Source organism: Salmo salar, chromosome ssa20 (assembly GCF_905237065.1).
Source record: "Salmo salar chromosome ssa20, Ssal_v3.1, whole genome shotgun sequence".
Classification (NCBI taxonomy): domain Eukaryota; kingdom Metazoa; phylum Chordata; class Actinopteri; order Salmoniformes; family Salmonidae; genus Salmo; species Salmo salar.
Genome location: NC_059461.1, coordinates 69,299,311 through 69,316,280, shown reverse-complemented (window position 1 = coordinate 69,316,280; position 16,970 = coordinate 69,299,311). Strand labels below are relative to the sequence as shown.

Below are 16,970 nucleotides of genomic sequence, written 5' to 3'. Positions count from 1 at the left end.
CCAGGACACACACAGGTCAAATCAACAGCTGTTCTATAACTGAACACCTAACAGCCAGTTGATCAAAGACCCATAACTCATTATGTACTTCCTGAATACTGCAATAAAGTAGAATGCCAATTCTAAAGTAGAATTCCAACAATTCTCAGCAGATAAAAATGTCCATTTTTAAAGAGCAATACACCGGGGCCATAATGAAGCAATGTATGTTGGGAAATGTAGTTTACATCTAATATATGATTGGTCTCATACATTCTCTCGTACCTACCTGGGTTGGCCAGTCGACTGCTGGTGGGCCCCAGGATCTGGTAAGGATCTGTGGAGAGAGAGAGAGGTCTGTTAGTCTGTATCTATCACTATAAATTAGGTTGATACTCATCGCAGTGAGATGGGTGTAATCCACTGTCTTAGGTGGAGTGCACACACATGATGGAAGAAATGAGCAGGGTGAAATACATTACCTGGCTGAGGTCTGGGCTGTTCAGTGGACTTGGACACACTCTGTGTGACCACCGGCGAGCCTGAAGTGGGAGGGGTTTGGAGGGGAAAGAAACAGGAGGAAAGAAAGCCAGTTGGGCAGTCATGGATAAACCACGGTACACATCTTAACGGCACGTCAGCCCCGTTCCAAAGAAAACAGGGCAGTAACTGGTGGCTAGGGTAAGTGCTTAAAGTTCCCAGATTTCAGGGTTTGACGACTGAGGATTTACTCATTGGTGGTCTGCCTTGCGTGCTTGGGTTGAGAGTCGGCTCTCACAAATTGCTCTATGAAGCTTTGAGCTTTGGGGCGGCAGGTAGCCTAGTGGGGCGGCGGGTAGCCTAGTGGGGCGGCGGGTAGCCTAGTGGTTAGAGTATTGGGCCAGTAACCGAGAGGTTGGTGGATCGAATCCCCAAGCTGCCAAGGTCAAAATCTGTCGTTCTGCCCCTGAACAAGGCAGTTAACCCAGGCTGTTAACCCAGGCTGTCATTGTTAATAAAAATGTGTTCTTAACTGACTTGCCTAGTTAAAAAAAATAATATGATGCATGATGCGTAGGACCATATAGTAATTCCTTGCGTGGTTAGTCTTTCTGCGACTCAGTAAAGTAAAGAGTATGCTTACCTTTTCCACTGTGCATGTTGTTCGACCATCCAGTCCGCCGTACAGCATCATATGATGGGTCTGAGAAGCAGAGATAAAGAGAGATTTGTCAACATTAAATACTATACTGCCCTTACTAACATTTAATATTGGAGTATTTAATTTACTTCTCCTATAGACGGGTTGGCTGACATCGTCACGAAAATGATGCACACGCATCGATGAGGCAGAAGGCCGTGTGGTGTTATGATTCTGAACCATCAGATAGCTAGCAACAATTACAAGAAGCTGCCATGTATTTATGTTTCCAATAAACATTGGAGGTGAAAATAGTTTACATGTTGTCAACAATCTAAACCAACCCCGACTGTTTTGCCCATAGTTGCGCACACGTCGGTTTTGTTGCTAAACAACCAAGCAGCCTAAACACGAGTGGGAAATAAACTGATTCTAACTCGACAACATGAACCCTCCACCTCATCTCATAATATACGCTAGTCCGGAATTAAAAGGGGTAGTGGCTCTTTTCGATATGTGGCTGTGTATGTTCTTGACTGTGCTCTCTACCTCCCCATCTGCAAGCAAACCCATCTCAGGAACACAACTTGGCTTTATACGAGCAACGAGATTGTCACAGAAATAAGGCAGGGAAATTATGCCAAGAGCCAGCTATAAAAAGGTTGGCCTGCCTATCCAAGCCTGTCCAAGAAACCATGTGCGGCAGGATATCTGGCCCAGGTAATGTGGGTTCATCTGGCATACAACTATGTCTCAAAAATAGAGGAACCAACAAGATGTCTTCGATAAAATGACAGTTTCATGAGCAGGTTGCACCATGGTGACCACAAACAGGAGGGCAAAATACACACATACAGACACAAAACAGACAGATAGACATCCTAGAAATGGATGATTGTAAAATGCTGCAACAGTAACTGAGTTGGAAAGAATTGCCCCACGTTTGCGAGGTTCACAACTGACTGAATGTGGTCTGGGAAGCTGGATTGCTACCAGTTGTAATCAGTCTCCTTGACATGTGCAGATAAAAAAGAGGATGTATATTTTCTCCATCAAGGCATCAAAAGCAGTACAGCACATTCTAAATTGAAAGTAGAAACAATTTCATCTTAATTTGGCTGGCAATGACTGTAGCACCCCTGACAGTTAGCTTTGTTACCGGCTAAGACTGTACCACATGCAGAGAGTCACTAGATAGGAGGACATATAACAGCCAGTGAAGCAAGACACACATTTAACCGATGTAATGTCCTACTAATATGACATAGCTGATATAATGTCCTACTAATATTACATATAGCTGATATAATGTCCTACTAATATTACATGTAGCTGATATAATGTCCTACTAATATTACATGTAGCTGATATAATGTCCTACTAATATGACATAGCTGATATAATGTCCTACTAATATTACATATAGCTGATATAATGTCCTACTAATATGACATATCTGATATAATGTCCTACTAATATTACATATAGCTGATATAATGTCCTACTAATATGACAGCTGATATAATGTCCTACTAATATTACATATAGCTGATATAATGTCCTACTAATATTACATATAGCTGATATTATGTCCTACTAATATTACATATAGCTGATATAATGTCCTACTAATATTACATATAGCTGATATAATGTCCTACTAATATTACATGTAGCTGATATAATGTCCTACTAATATTACATATAACCAATGTAATATCATACTAATTTAACATATAGCTGATATAATGTCCTAATAATATTACATATAGCTGATATAATGTCCTACTAATATTTCATGTAGCTGATATAATGTCCTACTAATATTACATATAGCTGATATAATGTCCTACTAATATTACATATAACCAATGTAATGTCATACTAATTTAACATATAGCTGATATAATGTCCTACTAATATTTCATGTAGCTGATATAATGTCCTACTAATATTTCATGTAGCTGATATAATGTCCTACTAATATTTCATGTAGCTGATGTAATGTCCTACTAATATTTCATGTAGCTGATATAATGTCCTACTAATATTACATATAGCTGATATAATGTCCTACTAATATTACATATAACCAATGTAATGTCCTACATTATAATGACTATATTCATCTTTTAATGTTCAAATTCTCATGTCACCAGTGTTTTTACACTTGGTTACATAAGTGGTGATCATATAAGCCCCTGCTGAGGTCAACATCAGCAATTAAGAGACACAGCAGGTGTCTAACGTGAGGACGTAAGATTCTAAATCGTAGTGTGTGTGTGTGTGTGTGTGTGTGTGTGTGTGTGTGTGTGTGTGTGTGTGTGTGTGTGTGTGTGTGTGTGTGTGTGTGTGGGTGTGTGTGTGTGGGTGTGTGTCACGTTACATATACAGCCAATGTGACAGCTAGAACATAACATGCTTCACAGTGGTGATACAGACACCCGTCTTTTAATCAACCCCAGCTTCCAATTGGCTCATTCATCCCCCTCCTATCCCCTGAAACTATTCCCCAGGTCGTTGATGTAAATGAGAATGTGTTCTCAGTCAACTTACCTGGTAAAATAACGGTAAAATTAAAATAAAATAAAAAACAGGATGTCTTGACACAACTAACCTTCCAACACCCCATAATGTGGCTCCCTCTGACTCATCAGGGACCTCAGCGTCTAGAACTGGTTGAGATCCATGTCATGGCTTCTCTAAACATTATCCAACACTGCCCTCTTGTGGTCAGAAGCATGCTAATCTTATATAACAAACATTTGGAAATGCAGACCTTCCACTGGTTTACTTCAACCAACATTGAATAAATCAAAATGCACATCCATTTTAGTGTTGAGTACTTCTCAACCACAAACCTGATTCAAAGCTGTAATAGAAAAAAACACTGGCTTTCTAGAAGGCAATATCACTAGAATGTGTTTTATTGTCTCTCATAAATTATAAATCTACAATGAAAATTGGAAAACATTTCGCATTCAATCACATCTCGGAACACTTTCACAGGATGTTATTTAAACTCATTTCCTTTTACTCATGTGTGTTTGTGCTTTATAAAAGTATTGGATGAAATACCACAGTGTGCCATCACAGCAGCAAGATGTGTGACCTGTTGCCACAAGAAAAGGGCAACCAGTGAAGAACAAACACCATTGTAAAAACAACCCATATTTATGTTTATTTATTTTCCCTTTTGTAATTTAATTATTTGCACATAATATGACGTTTGTGGAACTTTTGTGAGTGAAATGTTTACTGTTTATTTTTATTGTTTATTTAACTTTTGTTTATTATCTAGTTCACTTGCTTTGGCAATGTTACCATATGCTTCCCATGCCAATAAAGCCCTTAATTGAATTGAGAGAGAGAGAGAATAACAGTCAGGGTCTCAGCAGAGGCGGTCAGGTTCATGCTGCAGTGGGGTGGTGGGATAGTCTAGGAGCAACGACTGGAGGAGAGTCCTAAGAGAGTTGTGTTTCCTGCCTGCCTCGCCTGCAGACAACCTCTCTTTGTTTTACTGCCCCCCCCCCCCCGTGAAAAAAAAACATACAGGGGCTACCTCCTTCCAAAATAAGTGTCACAAACAGAAGGGGGAGAGAGAGAGAGAGAGAGAGAGAACCAAGAGACCCAGGCAGACGAAACACAACATTGGAATGTGAAAAGAAAACAATGGCGTTGTATCCCACCACTGTCTGATAAAGAGTGGAGGAGGTGGTTGGATAGACGACGCTCGGCTCCACTACGTAGCCTTTTGACATGAGAGAGGGTCACATCCCTGCAATATCCTCATATTAAGGGTTCACCACTATAGACAGTGGGGAAGTTCCTATACCTGTTTCGATTAGGGTCTGAGTCAGACCAGAGGGGCAGGGGTGGACATGAGACGTAAGTGGGGCATCATTCAGCAGAGGAGACGAGAGGTCAGGAGAGTTGAGGAGCCAAGAGGAGACGAGAGGAGAGGTGGGGAGAGGAGAGGGGGTAGCCAAGCAGACAGACTGGGAAGGACGACCAGAGTCCAGATGAGCACAGCAGGTCAGGAACACAGTCAGCCATGCAAACTCAACAGACACCCCAGAAGTATGGCACGTCGGAGTCCCTCTCCCTCTTTTTCCAGGTTCTCTCTGAGTGGAGCCAGTTTCCACTCTGGGCTGGGGTGTGGTGCAACGCTCACTCGTCCTGGGAGACTTGACTGCAGACCAGCTATTCAAAACAAGGGCTGAGAACCAGCGAGAGAGAAGTCTAGTCATGGACCGCTTTTAACCCACAGTCTCAGCCAAAGACACAGACTCAGACAGAGCATGGCTTTATATACTGAATACAGGTGCTTTAAAAGCCATCTGTGTGAGAAAAGAAAATAGGTATTTGAGGAAGAGGCAGATGCCAATCTTTAGCATACACAATGGACATACAATGGCTAGAGTACTGTATGTATGCCTGGCTATACAACAAATGTAAATCAGCAGTCCTCCACTTGGGAGGCCATAGAGGGAAAGATAAAAGACAAAGAATAGCCCATCAATCTTTAAAACGTCCCTCTCTGTGAACACTGAGGAGCCATGTGGTAAATTACTGAATCTCCAAACTATCTCCCTGTACCCTTTAGCTCAACACACATGTAAGCAAGCACATGAACACACACACACACTTCATGGCTGCTGCATTCCATGTTTTATTTGCTAACTTTTATTCATAACCTAGCTTTTTACATCAGACAGTCTGGAAAAGATTTGGAGGTCTCCTGCTGAATAATGGTGCTTACTATACCCTGAGAGAGCTGAGATGGTATGTGACCCTTTTCTACACGCAATATGACTGTGAACATCTGGCGATAGAAAGTTGATAAAAGTCTCAATGCTGGCATTTCCTGAAGCAAAAGGAGCACTGTTATTATGGAGCCTATAATAGAAATCACTTCTGTGTGTTGGGGAAATGGTGTTGAGGGGAGTTCACCTGCTGGGTCTGCCATTCAGAATACCTGCCACTGAGAACCAGGAAGAATCGGGCAGAGGTGACACTGCAGAATCTTATTGAGCATGTCTATTGTTTTTTGTCTATGTCTATTGTCTAAAACTCCCAAAATAAAATCATATAAAAAAAAAAGATTCTTATCGAGCATGCCCATTGACCTGATGGTATGAATCAGGGTGAGAACAGTGTAGCTCAGCGGTTTAACAGAACAATTTAGCTTAGCGGAGGAATAGAACAGTGAAGCTCAGTGGTGGAATAGAACAGTGAAGCTCAGTGGTGGAATAGAACAGTGAAGCTCAGTGGTGGAATAGAAAAGTGAAGCTCAGTGGTGGAATAGAACAGTGAAGCTCAGTGGTGGAATAGAACAGTGAAGCTCAGTGGTGGAATAGAACAGTGAAGATCAGTGGTGGAATAGAACAGTGAAGCTCAGTGGTGGAATAGAACAGTGTAGCTCAGTGGTGGAATAGAACAGTGAAGCTCAGCGGTGGAATAGAACAGCGTAGCTCAGTGGTGGAATAGAACAGCGTAGCTCAGTGGTGGAATAGAACAGTGAAGCTCAGTGGTGGAATAGAACAGCGTAGCTCAGCGGTAGAATATAGGGAACAGAACATTGTAGCTCAGCGGTGGACTAGAGGGAACAGAACAGTGTAGCTCAGGGGTGTACTAGAGGGAACAGAACAGTGTAGCTCAGCGGTGGACTAGAGGGAATAGAAGAGTGTAGCTCAGCGGTGGACTAGAGGGAACAGAACAGTGTAGCTCAGCGGTGGACTAGAGGGAACAGAACAGTGTAGCTCAGCGGTGCACTAGAGGGAACAGAACAGTGTAGCTCAGCAGAGGACTGGAGGGAAAAGAACAGTGTAGCTCAGCGGTGAACTAGAGGGAAAAGAACAGTGTAGCTCAGCGGTGGACTAGAGGGAACAGAACAGTGTAGCTCAGCGGTGGACTGGAGGGAAAAGAACAGTGTAGCTCAGCGGTGGACTGGAGGGAAAAGAACAGTGTAGCTCAGCGGTGGACTGGAGGGAAAAGAACAGTGTAGCTCAGCGGTGGACTGGAGGGAAAAGAACAGTGTAGCTCAGCGGTGGACTGGAGGGAAAAGAACAGTGTAGCTCAGCGGTGGACTGGAGGGAAAAGAACAGTGTAGCTCAGCGGTGGACTGGAGGGAAAGGAACAGTGTAGCTCAGCGGTGGACTAGAGGGAACAGAACAGTGTAGCTCAGCGGTGGACTGGAGGGAAAAGAATAGTGTCGCTCAGCGGTGGACTAGAGGGGTGTGTTAAACATTTATTAGTCTCTTCCTCTCTCCCTACCTAGATACACCCTTTTCCTGTGAGCCAGGATATCACTGTTATTGCAGCCTGTTCTCATGTACTGTATGTGGTGGTGACTTCACAGTCCACATGTAAAGGATATGTACCTCATTTCACAGACACTAATATAGGCTTAGGCGGGTCTGACTCACCAAGTCTGGAACCAACAGGATCCTGAACAGCTTCTACCCCCAAACCATAAGACAGCTAAATTGTTCATTAAATAGTTAACCAAATAGCTACCTGGACTACCTGCATTGACCCTTTTTGCACTAACTTTTTTGACTCATTACATAGTCTGCTGCTACTGTTTACTATCTGTAACTTTATTCCTAGTTATACAGTATGTACATATCTGCCTCAATTACCTCACACCCCTGCACATCGACTCGGTACTGGTACCCTGTGTATATAGCCAAGTTATCCTTACCCATTATGACTCTCACGAACACCTACAGTACATGTCAGTTGTTTTGCTCTAGTACGTCCACAGGCCTCACAAAACTCATCTGAAGGTCCCCCGGTGCCAGTTGAAAAAATGTATGAAAGTCTATATGGAGACTGTTTAGTTCCCAGAATCAGGGGTTATATCTCTCAGATATTGGACACACACTTCAGAACAAACTTCCTTTAGATTTTTATTTTGTGACTGTCTGTTGTGAATCTGTTTTTTTTATATACTTCAAGGGGTATTCCAATTCAAAATCAAATAGCCACATGGTCCTTGGTATGACCTTCTTAAAACAATTCCATATAGCTTAGTAGAACCCTCCCCCCTCCCCCAGACATGGGTTAGACTGTTATGGGTTTTTGAAATAGATTCAGAGGTTTTTAGGGACCATAAGTTCACATTTTAGCTGTCTGCAAAAAAAAACTGTCTCCAGCAACCTGATCGGAAAGAATCAACAAGCCTCATAAACACCAAACACAGAATGCTAATCTACACATTAAAACACTGAACAGTGGCCTACACCACTCCCAAACCTGCACAAATACAAATCCCCCCCTAAAACCTTTCCTCCCCACCACCACATGTTCCCTCCTTGATTGAGTCAAAGTTGTGAAAACAAAAACAACTAATCTCCCTTTCTGTCTCCTTCTCTCTGTTTGCATTGTGGCTGAACCACCTGTCCTTTAAATACACCCATCCACAAAAATGACCTTAAACGTTCTATCTCCCTGAGCCCCCCACCATATCCTGCTTTATCTCCTCCTGTGGATAGTGAGGTTAGCCACGGCGTGCCTTTTGTCTTGCTAATTCCCTTCCATTCTGAGGTGGCACTCACTTTCCCCCATGTGCAGGTAGGCCATGAATAGCACAGACTGGGGTAGCGCTGCCTGGTATTATTCCCCTGTACAAAAGATTCACCTGTTAATAACTGCGTCTCTGCCTGGTGCTGCCAGGACCTTGGTCTCGGTGCAGCTGCTGCCTCTGTGGCAGCAGACAGAGAGGAACATGCCGCAGCTCTATTGTTTTGGCTAAATGATCATGCTAAATGAGAACACTCTTTCTGTCCTCTCTCTCATTCTCTCTCTCTCTCACTCTCTCTCAACATATACCTGGCTCTCTTCGATACAGGAAACATAGTCCCCTATAAAAACACCTCTGAAATAGAAAGAAGTTGCCCATATTTAACGTTAGCAGTAAGGTTTTGGAAGATAATGCTGTCCTACCTTCTTTGGCAGCCAGGCTTGGAGACTGATCCATGTGAGATGGAGTGTTGTAGGATAATGATGAGCTACCTGCAACATGCCAGATAGACACAACGTCAGAGCTGTATGATTTTAAAGTTTACAGTTATCTGTGCATAGGGCATGATTAATAAAAAATTATGGCTAATAGGTTATACAGTATAGTATACTAATTCAAGTAATTCATTTTAATGATTCATTATTCATTATACACTGAGTGTACAAAACATTAGGAACACATGCTCTTTCCATGACATAGACTAACCAGGTGAATCCAGGTGAAAGTTATGATCCCTTATTGATGTCACCTGTTAAATCCACTTCAATCAATGTATGAAGGGGAGGAGACAGGTTAAAGGATGATTTTTAAGCCTTGAGACATTTGAGACATGGATTGTGTATGTGTGCCATTCAGAGGGTGAATGGGAATGAAAAAATATTTAAGTGCCTTTGAACAGGGTATGGTAGTAGGTTCCAGGCGCACCGGTTTGAGTGTGTCAAGAACGTCAATGCTGCTGGGGTTTACATGCTCAACAGTTTCCAAGAAGGGTATATCAAGAAGGGTCCACCACCCAAAGGACACCAAGCCAACTTTACACAAATGTGGGAAGCATTGGATTCAACTCAATATTAGGAATATGTTCCTAATGTTTTGTACACTCAGTGTACAACGGTTAGCTGTGAGTAGGAACACTGGCCAATACCCAGAGGGTGGCAGTAAGAAGATCATTGATTTCTGTAAGTAGATCTAAATTCCTTTCATTTGAGATGCCTCTTAAAATTATACTTAAAAATTGCCCATGGTACATTGTAAACAATCAATCCATTCTACCTAATAAAGAATCGACCCAGCAATATTTTAATATGTAAACCTTTAAACTCGGAACGCTGTGCTGATTCAACAATTCCACCACAAACCTCCTGACTATTAAAGTCCATAAACCAAGACTACAGTATGTATAATAGCATGATTGCTTTTCATTTCACCTTATAGAGCAGAACTGCTCTGCATTCCTCTGCTGACACAAGCAGCACCAAAACGCTCTCTTAATTTTAGCTGCCCTGAGGCACAAATCAGAGAGGAAAAACAGACCAAAAATGCACTGGGAAAACACCAGTGCTACTACTGCTATGGAGAATGTAAGATTGAATACAAAGACTACTACTATGGGGAGTTGCTAGTTAGGAAGGAACTCTAGGAGGTTTTCTGAATGGGCAGGAGGAGATGAAGAGATGAATAACAGTATAGGCTACAGCTTGGGAAGCCTTGGAGTGGCGTGCCTTAGCTCATTTTGGAGGGTGTAGGGGAATGAGAGGGCCCACAGCAAGGCAGATCTGGGGGCTGTTTTTGGGGGAGCTGGTGGAGGGAGGCGGGGTAGGGGGGCTCTACACACAAATTCTAACCCCCACCCCATTCTCGCTCCACCCCAGCCCACCCCACCCCAAGGCTCTGGTCCTGATTTGGACCTGGGGCCGCTGAACAGGGGAAGCATTGTGTGAGATAGGGTCCCTGCACAGCAATCAAACGCAGCTCCCCATACAAACATTATTCCACACTCTCAGTGTAAGCGCACGGGGCAGGCACGGCACCGACTCATCCTCAGGGAGAGTAAGAGAAGTAGAGAGAGAGAGGGAGAGGGAGAGGGAGAGGGAGAGGGAGAGAGAGAAAAGGGGCTAGGGTAAACCCCTCCCCTACTGCGTTCCACATGGGGGCCGCCCCAGAGAAAACAGATCCAAAAGAGAACACTGGGACCGCTATTATAAGGAAGAGAGAGAGAGAGAGAGAGAGAGAGAGAGAGAGAGAGAGAGAGAGAGAGAGAAGAGAAATGGGGAACGCCAACACTGACACTTTAGGCGAGGGAGGCTTGGCTACACCGCCTATTTATTTGGACGCGCTCTTCACCCTCGAAAAACAAACACTTCCCAGTAATCTGACTGCACAGTGGGATGACTGGTTAATGTTCAGCCTCCTCCAACCGAGCAACATCTGCCCAGAGTCTGTTCCTCTATTACATAATACCTCCATTAGCATTGTTTTATTTTCTTTCTTTTCAATGAATGATGACTCTTTAAAATTCCCCTTCCCTCCGTCTTGACACACCATAATATTGACAGACATCCCTGTGAGATGGTTAGACGTCATTGGCCTTTGCTAAGCCCTGGCTTGTTGTTGATCCTACCAAGCTAAAATCTATACTACCCCCTCAAACATGTACATACCCTTCTCTCCATCAACAAACTGAGGGGCACCCACGTGGGCGGTGAGACCAGTGCCCCTTAAAAGGAGGCCTAGGAGACCCCATTCACTAGACTACATTAGCCCAGTTCCCTGTCCAATCCAAACCAACCAGAGGTGCTGTGTAATGGTACCTAACAGCTAACAACAGAGGCAGGCAGACAGGCCTCTGAGCCCCTACACTGGAGTGCTAATCTGCCAATAGAAAGAACTAATGCAGGGATACCTCCATAAAAACCAAAAGAGAGAGCGACTGGCTGCAAAGGAGAGCACTCCAGACCACCTTTTCCTCTGCAGCCCTCAGCCCAGATGTTTATGGTCTGCATAAACTATTGAGGGCTTGAGAATTTCCCCACTCTGGAGTGGGCTGCACCAGCAGCAGCAGTAGGATCAGGAGCAGAGGCAGCCCAGGAGGCTGGATCAGGAGCATAGGCAGCCTGGGAGGCTGGATCAGGAGCAGAGACAGCCTGGGATGCTGGAGGCTGGACAGGAGCAGAGGCAGCCCGGGTGGCTGGAGGCTGGATCAGGAGCAGAGGCAGCCCGGGAGGCTGGATCAGGAGCAGAGGCAGCCCGGGAGGCTGGAGGCTGGATCAGGAGCAGAGGCAGCCTGGGAGGCTGGGAGCCCAGACTTATCACTTTCTCCACTCCCTCCTGTAAATCCATCCAGCCACAGTCAACCACACAGAGCAGACCAGACCATAGCAGGGACAGCTGGGAAAGAAAGCACTGCAGCTATTCTCCTATGGCACTCAATCAAAGCCACTTCAGGCCATTTCCACACACTTCAATAAAAACTCCCACTCTTTCTTTCTCTCTTTTTCTCTCTCTCCCCCCTTTCTCCTGTCTCTGTGTCTGAGGATACAGTCTCTCCTTGATGGAGGTTTCACCGTTCTGTGCTTGGTTTGTTCCAGCACATGTGGTATCAAACCGACCTACATGGGTGCAATAAAGCAAACAGTCCGCAGTCCCTCCCTGACAGACTAATTTGAACAAATTCTCAAATTGCGCCCCAAATTGAAAGCACATTGCAGATAGGGTGGCCATCGCGTATAAAAATCTGGATAAGTGACCAACTATGGGGCCAAAATAATGCACAGGCAACCACCCTTATTACTGTTCGCAGCTGGAGACAGAGATTCAGATATGTGCAGAATGTCTTGCTGGCATGTGCATTTATTATATTACTCCCTGTGTATGACTAAGAGTAATCAGACAGGTGTGTGATGTTACTGTTAGCTTATAGCCGCAGGGAGGGGAAATGTCCATGCCCTTCTCTGGCCTACAGTGAACAAGCTTAATGACACTGAAGAATGTTAATCAGAGTTTCAATAAACCGACCCAAAAGTAACACACATGGTGTACACAGATGTGTATGAAATGATTCCAGCTCGTCGAGGACGGACCGTCGTCGGGTTAGGAAGAGAGTGGAGGGGGGAGGATGGGAGAGGGTGAGGCATCAGACTGCCTGTAATCACTAAAAACGTCCAGGGCCTGCCTCTCCCTCTCCTTGTATATGTGTGTCTGAGTCTGAACCGAGAGCTCGGCTCCGCTCCAGCTCCAGCTCTCCTCGTGAGTGAAGCCAGTGGTCTGCATTCTGGATGGGCTAGCTCCTTGTCTGTGATTGTGTTTGTTTGTGCTGCAGGGGGAAAGAGATCATCTTCAGTTTCCAGGATAAATCCTGGAAGCTCTCCACCCTCTTCCGACGTCGTGCCTTTACTAACACAGTTCCTCCCACCTCAACCCGAGCCCCACTCCCAATATATGCCCTAGTGCTGCTCATTTCTCAAAAGGCCTGCCACTGGTCAGCCAGACACGGGACGAGGAGAGAGCATTTGTCTCATGGCTTGGGAAGGGGTCCAAAGCAATTTCAATGGCCGAGCGGAGGATTCCGAAACATCTCTTCTGTTTCCAAAACACACAACAACTAAATCAAAAGAATTGTGGTGGGGGGAGGAGACGCAGTGCAGCACGCCTAAGCCAGGCTAAGTCCCGCAGCAACCGTTCCTAATGAAAACTGCTCTGCAGAGAGGGCGCGGTGGTGGTCCATCAGACACACAGAGCCTCCAGTCCATGCTGCATTGTAACACAATGGGGCTGTTATACTCACGGCAGCCATCCCCATTCCCTGGACCCAGACGCCACGCACAGCACAGAGAAAACTGTTGACACCCACGGAATACATTTCCCATTACATTACAGCAAGACCCATCACAATTTTTAAGAGAAATGTTTAACCATTAGCAAACCATTTGGGGCTCCACCCAAATGGTGGAGTTTTGCAGCCGCAGCTGCTATTCTTGCAGTACAGTGAAAACAGCAGAGGATAACCCTCATACATACAGTAGAGGGTGAGATATATTTACTGGTTTACTTAAATAACTGATCTTATGGATGGCCTCCAACATTATGGCTTAGTATGTTTTGTGATGGTCATCCATCAACTCCATACAATGCAGTGGATGTCTATAAAACCTGAACTATACAGCACAGCACAGAATGGTACACAGTCCAGATGACCTGTACACGATGCCAGATGCTGCCTGTCCTCCTGATATCTTGCTTATAGATGGCATTTGCATTATGGTGCAGAGAAACCTTGTTTCTTTACAACCGTGTCTCGCTGCCAAAACATGCGAGGCCGTAATGTACAAAAGGCCTTCCAATTAATCAGCAAAGCTGCCTCCATTGTATATTACAGATACACTTCCTATGCTCTGCTGAACACATAGACCTCACTTACTCGCGTGATTCCTGAGGCAATGCACATGGGCTTCATCTTACTGTGGCATATGTGGAGTAAGGCACTCCTAAGTGGAGGGAGAACGGGTTACAGTCCAGAGATGACGGTTATATACAGGGAAAAAACTCTTAAGTCCTGGCTGCAATGGCTGTATGTGCCAAGGCCTGCGGGGTGACCATTTTGGAGAAATGGGGTCCAGGTTTCCAATAAGGCTGTATCATTGTCTGGCGACTGTAAAACGATGACTATGGTGACAAAACACAGTGAGTCATCTTATTCCCCTTGGTTTGGAATTCTTACCCTCAGTTGACATCCAAAAACAGGGGCGATGGGCTGAGAAACAGACTAAAAAGTCTGTGCTATTAAAGCCTCCTCTACTCTATTTGAAAAACCAATCCAGGCAAAATACCAATGTAAAAAATGACAAACGGGTAAACTGCATTTTCTGGCATTCTCAAATACCCGGGTGAGCAAGACTGGATGTACAGTATGTCAATGTGAGACTGTAGTACAAACTGGCTAATGGAAGAGACAGAGATCTTCTGTTTTGTCAACTTATCACTGTTTGTTACCACATTGAGAACAAAGATCACTAACAAACTACAGTTCTACACCTCTATGATCCATCAGACATATACCGAACAAAGATATAAACACAACATACAACAATTTCAAAGAGTTTACTGAGTTACAGTTCATATAAGGAAATCAGTTAATTTAATCTATGGATTTCATATGACTGGGAATGCAGGTATGCATCTGTTGGTCAAAGATAGATACCTCAAAAAAGGTAGGGGGTGTGGATCAGAAAACCAGTCAGTATCTGGTGTGACCACCATCTATCTGCCTTATGCAGCACGACACATCTCCTTCGCATAGAGTTGATCAGGCTGTTGATTGTGGCCTGTGAAATGTTGTCCAACTTCTATTCAATGGCTGTGTGAAGTTGTGGGATATTGGCGGGAACTGGAACACGCTGTCGTACATGTCAATCCAGAGCATCCCAAATATGCTCAATGGGTGACATGTCTGGTGACTATGCAGGCCATGGAATAACTGGGACATCAGCTTTCAGAAATTGTATACAGATTCTTGCGACATGGGGCCGTCCATTATCATGGTGAAACATGAGTTGATTAGAGAGTACGAAGACACGACAATGGCCCTCAAGATCTCATCACGGTATCTCTGTGCAGTCAAATTGCTATCGATAAAATTCATTGTCCATAGCTTAAGCCTGCCCATTGCATAATCCCACTCCCACCATCGGGCACTCTGTTCATAACGTTGACATCAGCAAACCCCTCGCCCACACAACGCCATACACGTGGACTGTGGTTGTGAGGCTGGTTGAACGTCCTGCCAAATTCTCTAAAACGACATTGGAGGTGGCTTATGGTAGAGAAATTAACATTAAATTATCTGGCAACAGCTCTGGTGGACATTCCTGCAGTCAGCACGCCAATTGCATGCTCCCTCAAAACTTGAGACATCTATGGCATTGTGTTGTGTGACAAAACTGCAAATTTTAGAGTGGCCTTTTATTGTCCCCAGCATAAGGTGCACCTGTGTAATGATCATGCTGTTTAATCATCTTCTTGATATGCCACACCTGTCAGGTGGATGGATTATCTTGGCAAAGAAGAAGTGCTCACTAACAGGGATGTAAACAAATTTGAGTACAACATTTTGTAGAAATAAGGTTTTTGTGCATATGGAACATTTCTGTGATCTTTTATTTTTGCTGGGACCAACACTTTGCATGTTGCATTTATATTTTTGTTCAGTTTAGATCAACTAAAATGGCTGCCAGAACTTACTTTCCCTGAGATAATTGAGATGAGAGAGCAGGACTTCAGCGTTGTACATGGTGGTGAGTCGGAGGAAGTCGTCCTTGCTCATCTTACACAGTTCCTTGCCGTCTGTGTTTTGGAGCATGGCCGTGTCCATCTCCAGCAGGCCGTACTCCTTGATGGCCCACTCTAGCCACTGGCGGACATGATCCTGAGACCACAGCGATGGATCTGGTGGAAGACAAGGGGACAGGGGTAATGTAAACACCACTTGACAATCTACTCTTTTCACAGTGATTGAGAATGCAATTCAAGTTTTAGTCTCATAATTACTTCAAAATTATGGCTAATGTATCCATCTGTTATTGTCACTTGTTTATTTATCTAGTTATTCATTCATCTATCTTTCAATTCATTTATGTGACCCATCCTTTCCCAGATTGTGTAGCCTATGTAATCATACACCTGCATCTATTCTACAGTATATCTGATGTACCATAAATCTCTTCCAAGACTGACAGAGAGAGAATGTTTCCCAAAGAATGTATCCCTCATAAATAACACTGTAATATGTGAATCAATTAGCTAATGTAAAGAGCTCTTTGACTGAACAGACCTCTGTTGCCTCTATGTGTTTAGTCATGCTCCCATGAGTAAGCTAAAACATTACTAACAAAAGCATCAAAGATCCTTCACCCATGACCCAGCTAAATAGATCTGGGGCTAATAAAAACATTTCTACGACATCAGAAAATGAATGCCAATTGAGAGCCTGTTTACACGCCCTCCATCTGACTATGATGAAAAACTACTGAGAAATAAACATTTCTCACAGCCTGGAATGGAGAGTCATATAACTTGTAGGTCTAGTTTATGAACAATTAATAACACGAGAAATAAAATAAAAACAATATGTAATTTTTGTTCATTATAAAGAAATACCACATGGTTTGTATCATAGAAGTCATTGTTACCTGCGGGGACGATCACTCTCCTCTCATTGGTAGTCATGTTGGGGGGCGGAGCATTCTTCTCATCCATGTAGCTTCCGTAACTCATCTGAGATGTGTCGTTGCCCCCCACCAGCTTATTGCATTTACCCCCCACAGTGCAGTCCACTGGGGACTCCCTGCA

General features: G+C 44.1%; 1 protein-coding gene across 7 annotated transcripts in view; it reads right to left on the bottom strand.

Moving 5' to 3' along the window:
* Window positions 1–16,970, bottom strand: part of LOC106581097 (Friend leukemia integration 1 transcription factor) — a 30,955-nt gene that overhangs the window by 2,625 nt on the left and 11,360 nt on the right. For 5 of the 7 annotated variants that reach the window (XM_014162814.2, XM_014162821.2, XM_014162815.2 and 2 more), the window contains 6 exons: window positions 16,811–16,965; window positions 15,864–16,067; window positions 9,050–9,118; window positions 1,103–1,162; window positions 462–521; window positions 269–316 (listed from right to left, as the gene is read on the bottom strand). In XM_014162814.2, the coding sequence (XP_014018289.2) occupies window positions 269–316; window positions 462–521; window positions 1,103–1,162; window positions 9,050–9,118; window positions 15,864–16,067; window positions 16,811–16,965 (596 nt within the window). Of the gene's footprint in view, window positions 1–268; window positions 317–461; window positions 522–1,102; window positions 1,163–4,008; window positions 5,319–9,049; window positions 9,119–15,863; window positions 16,068–16,810; window positions 16,966–16,970 lie in introns of those variants that run through there. The other 2 variants (XM_014162817.2, XM_014162823.2) reach the window with 2 other exon arrangements.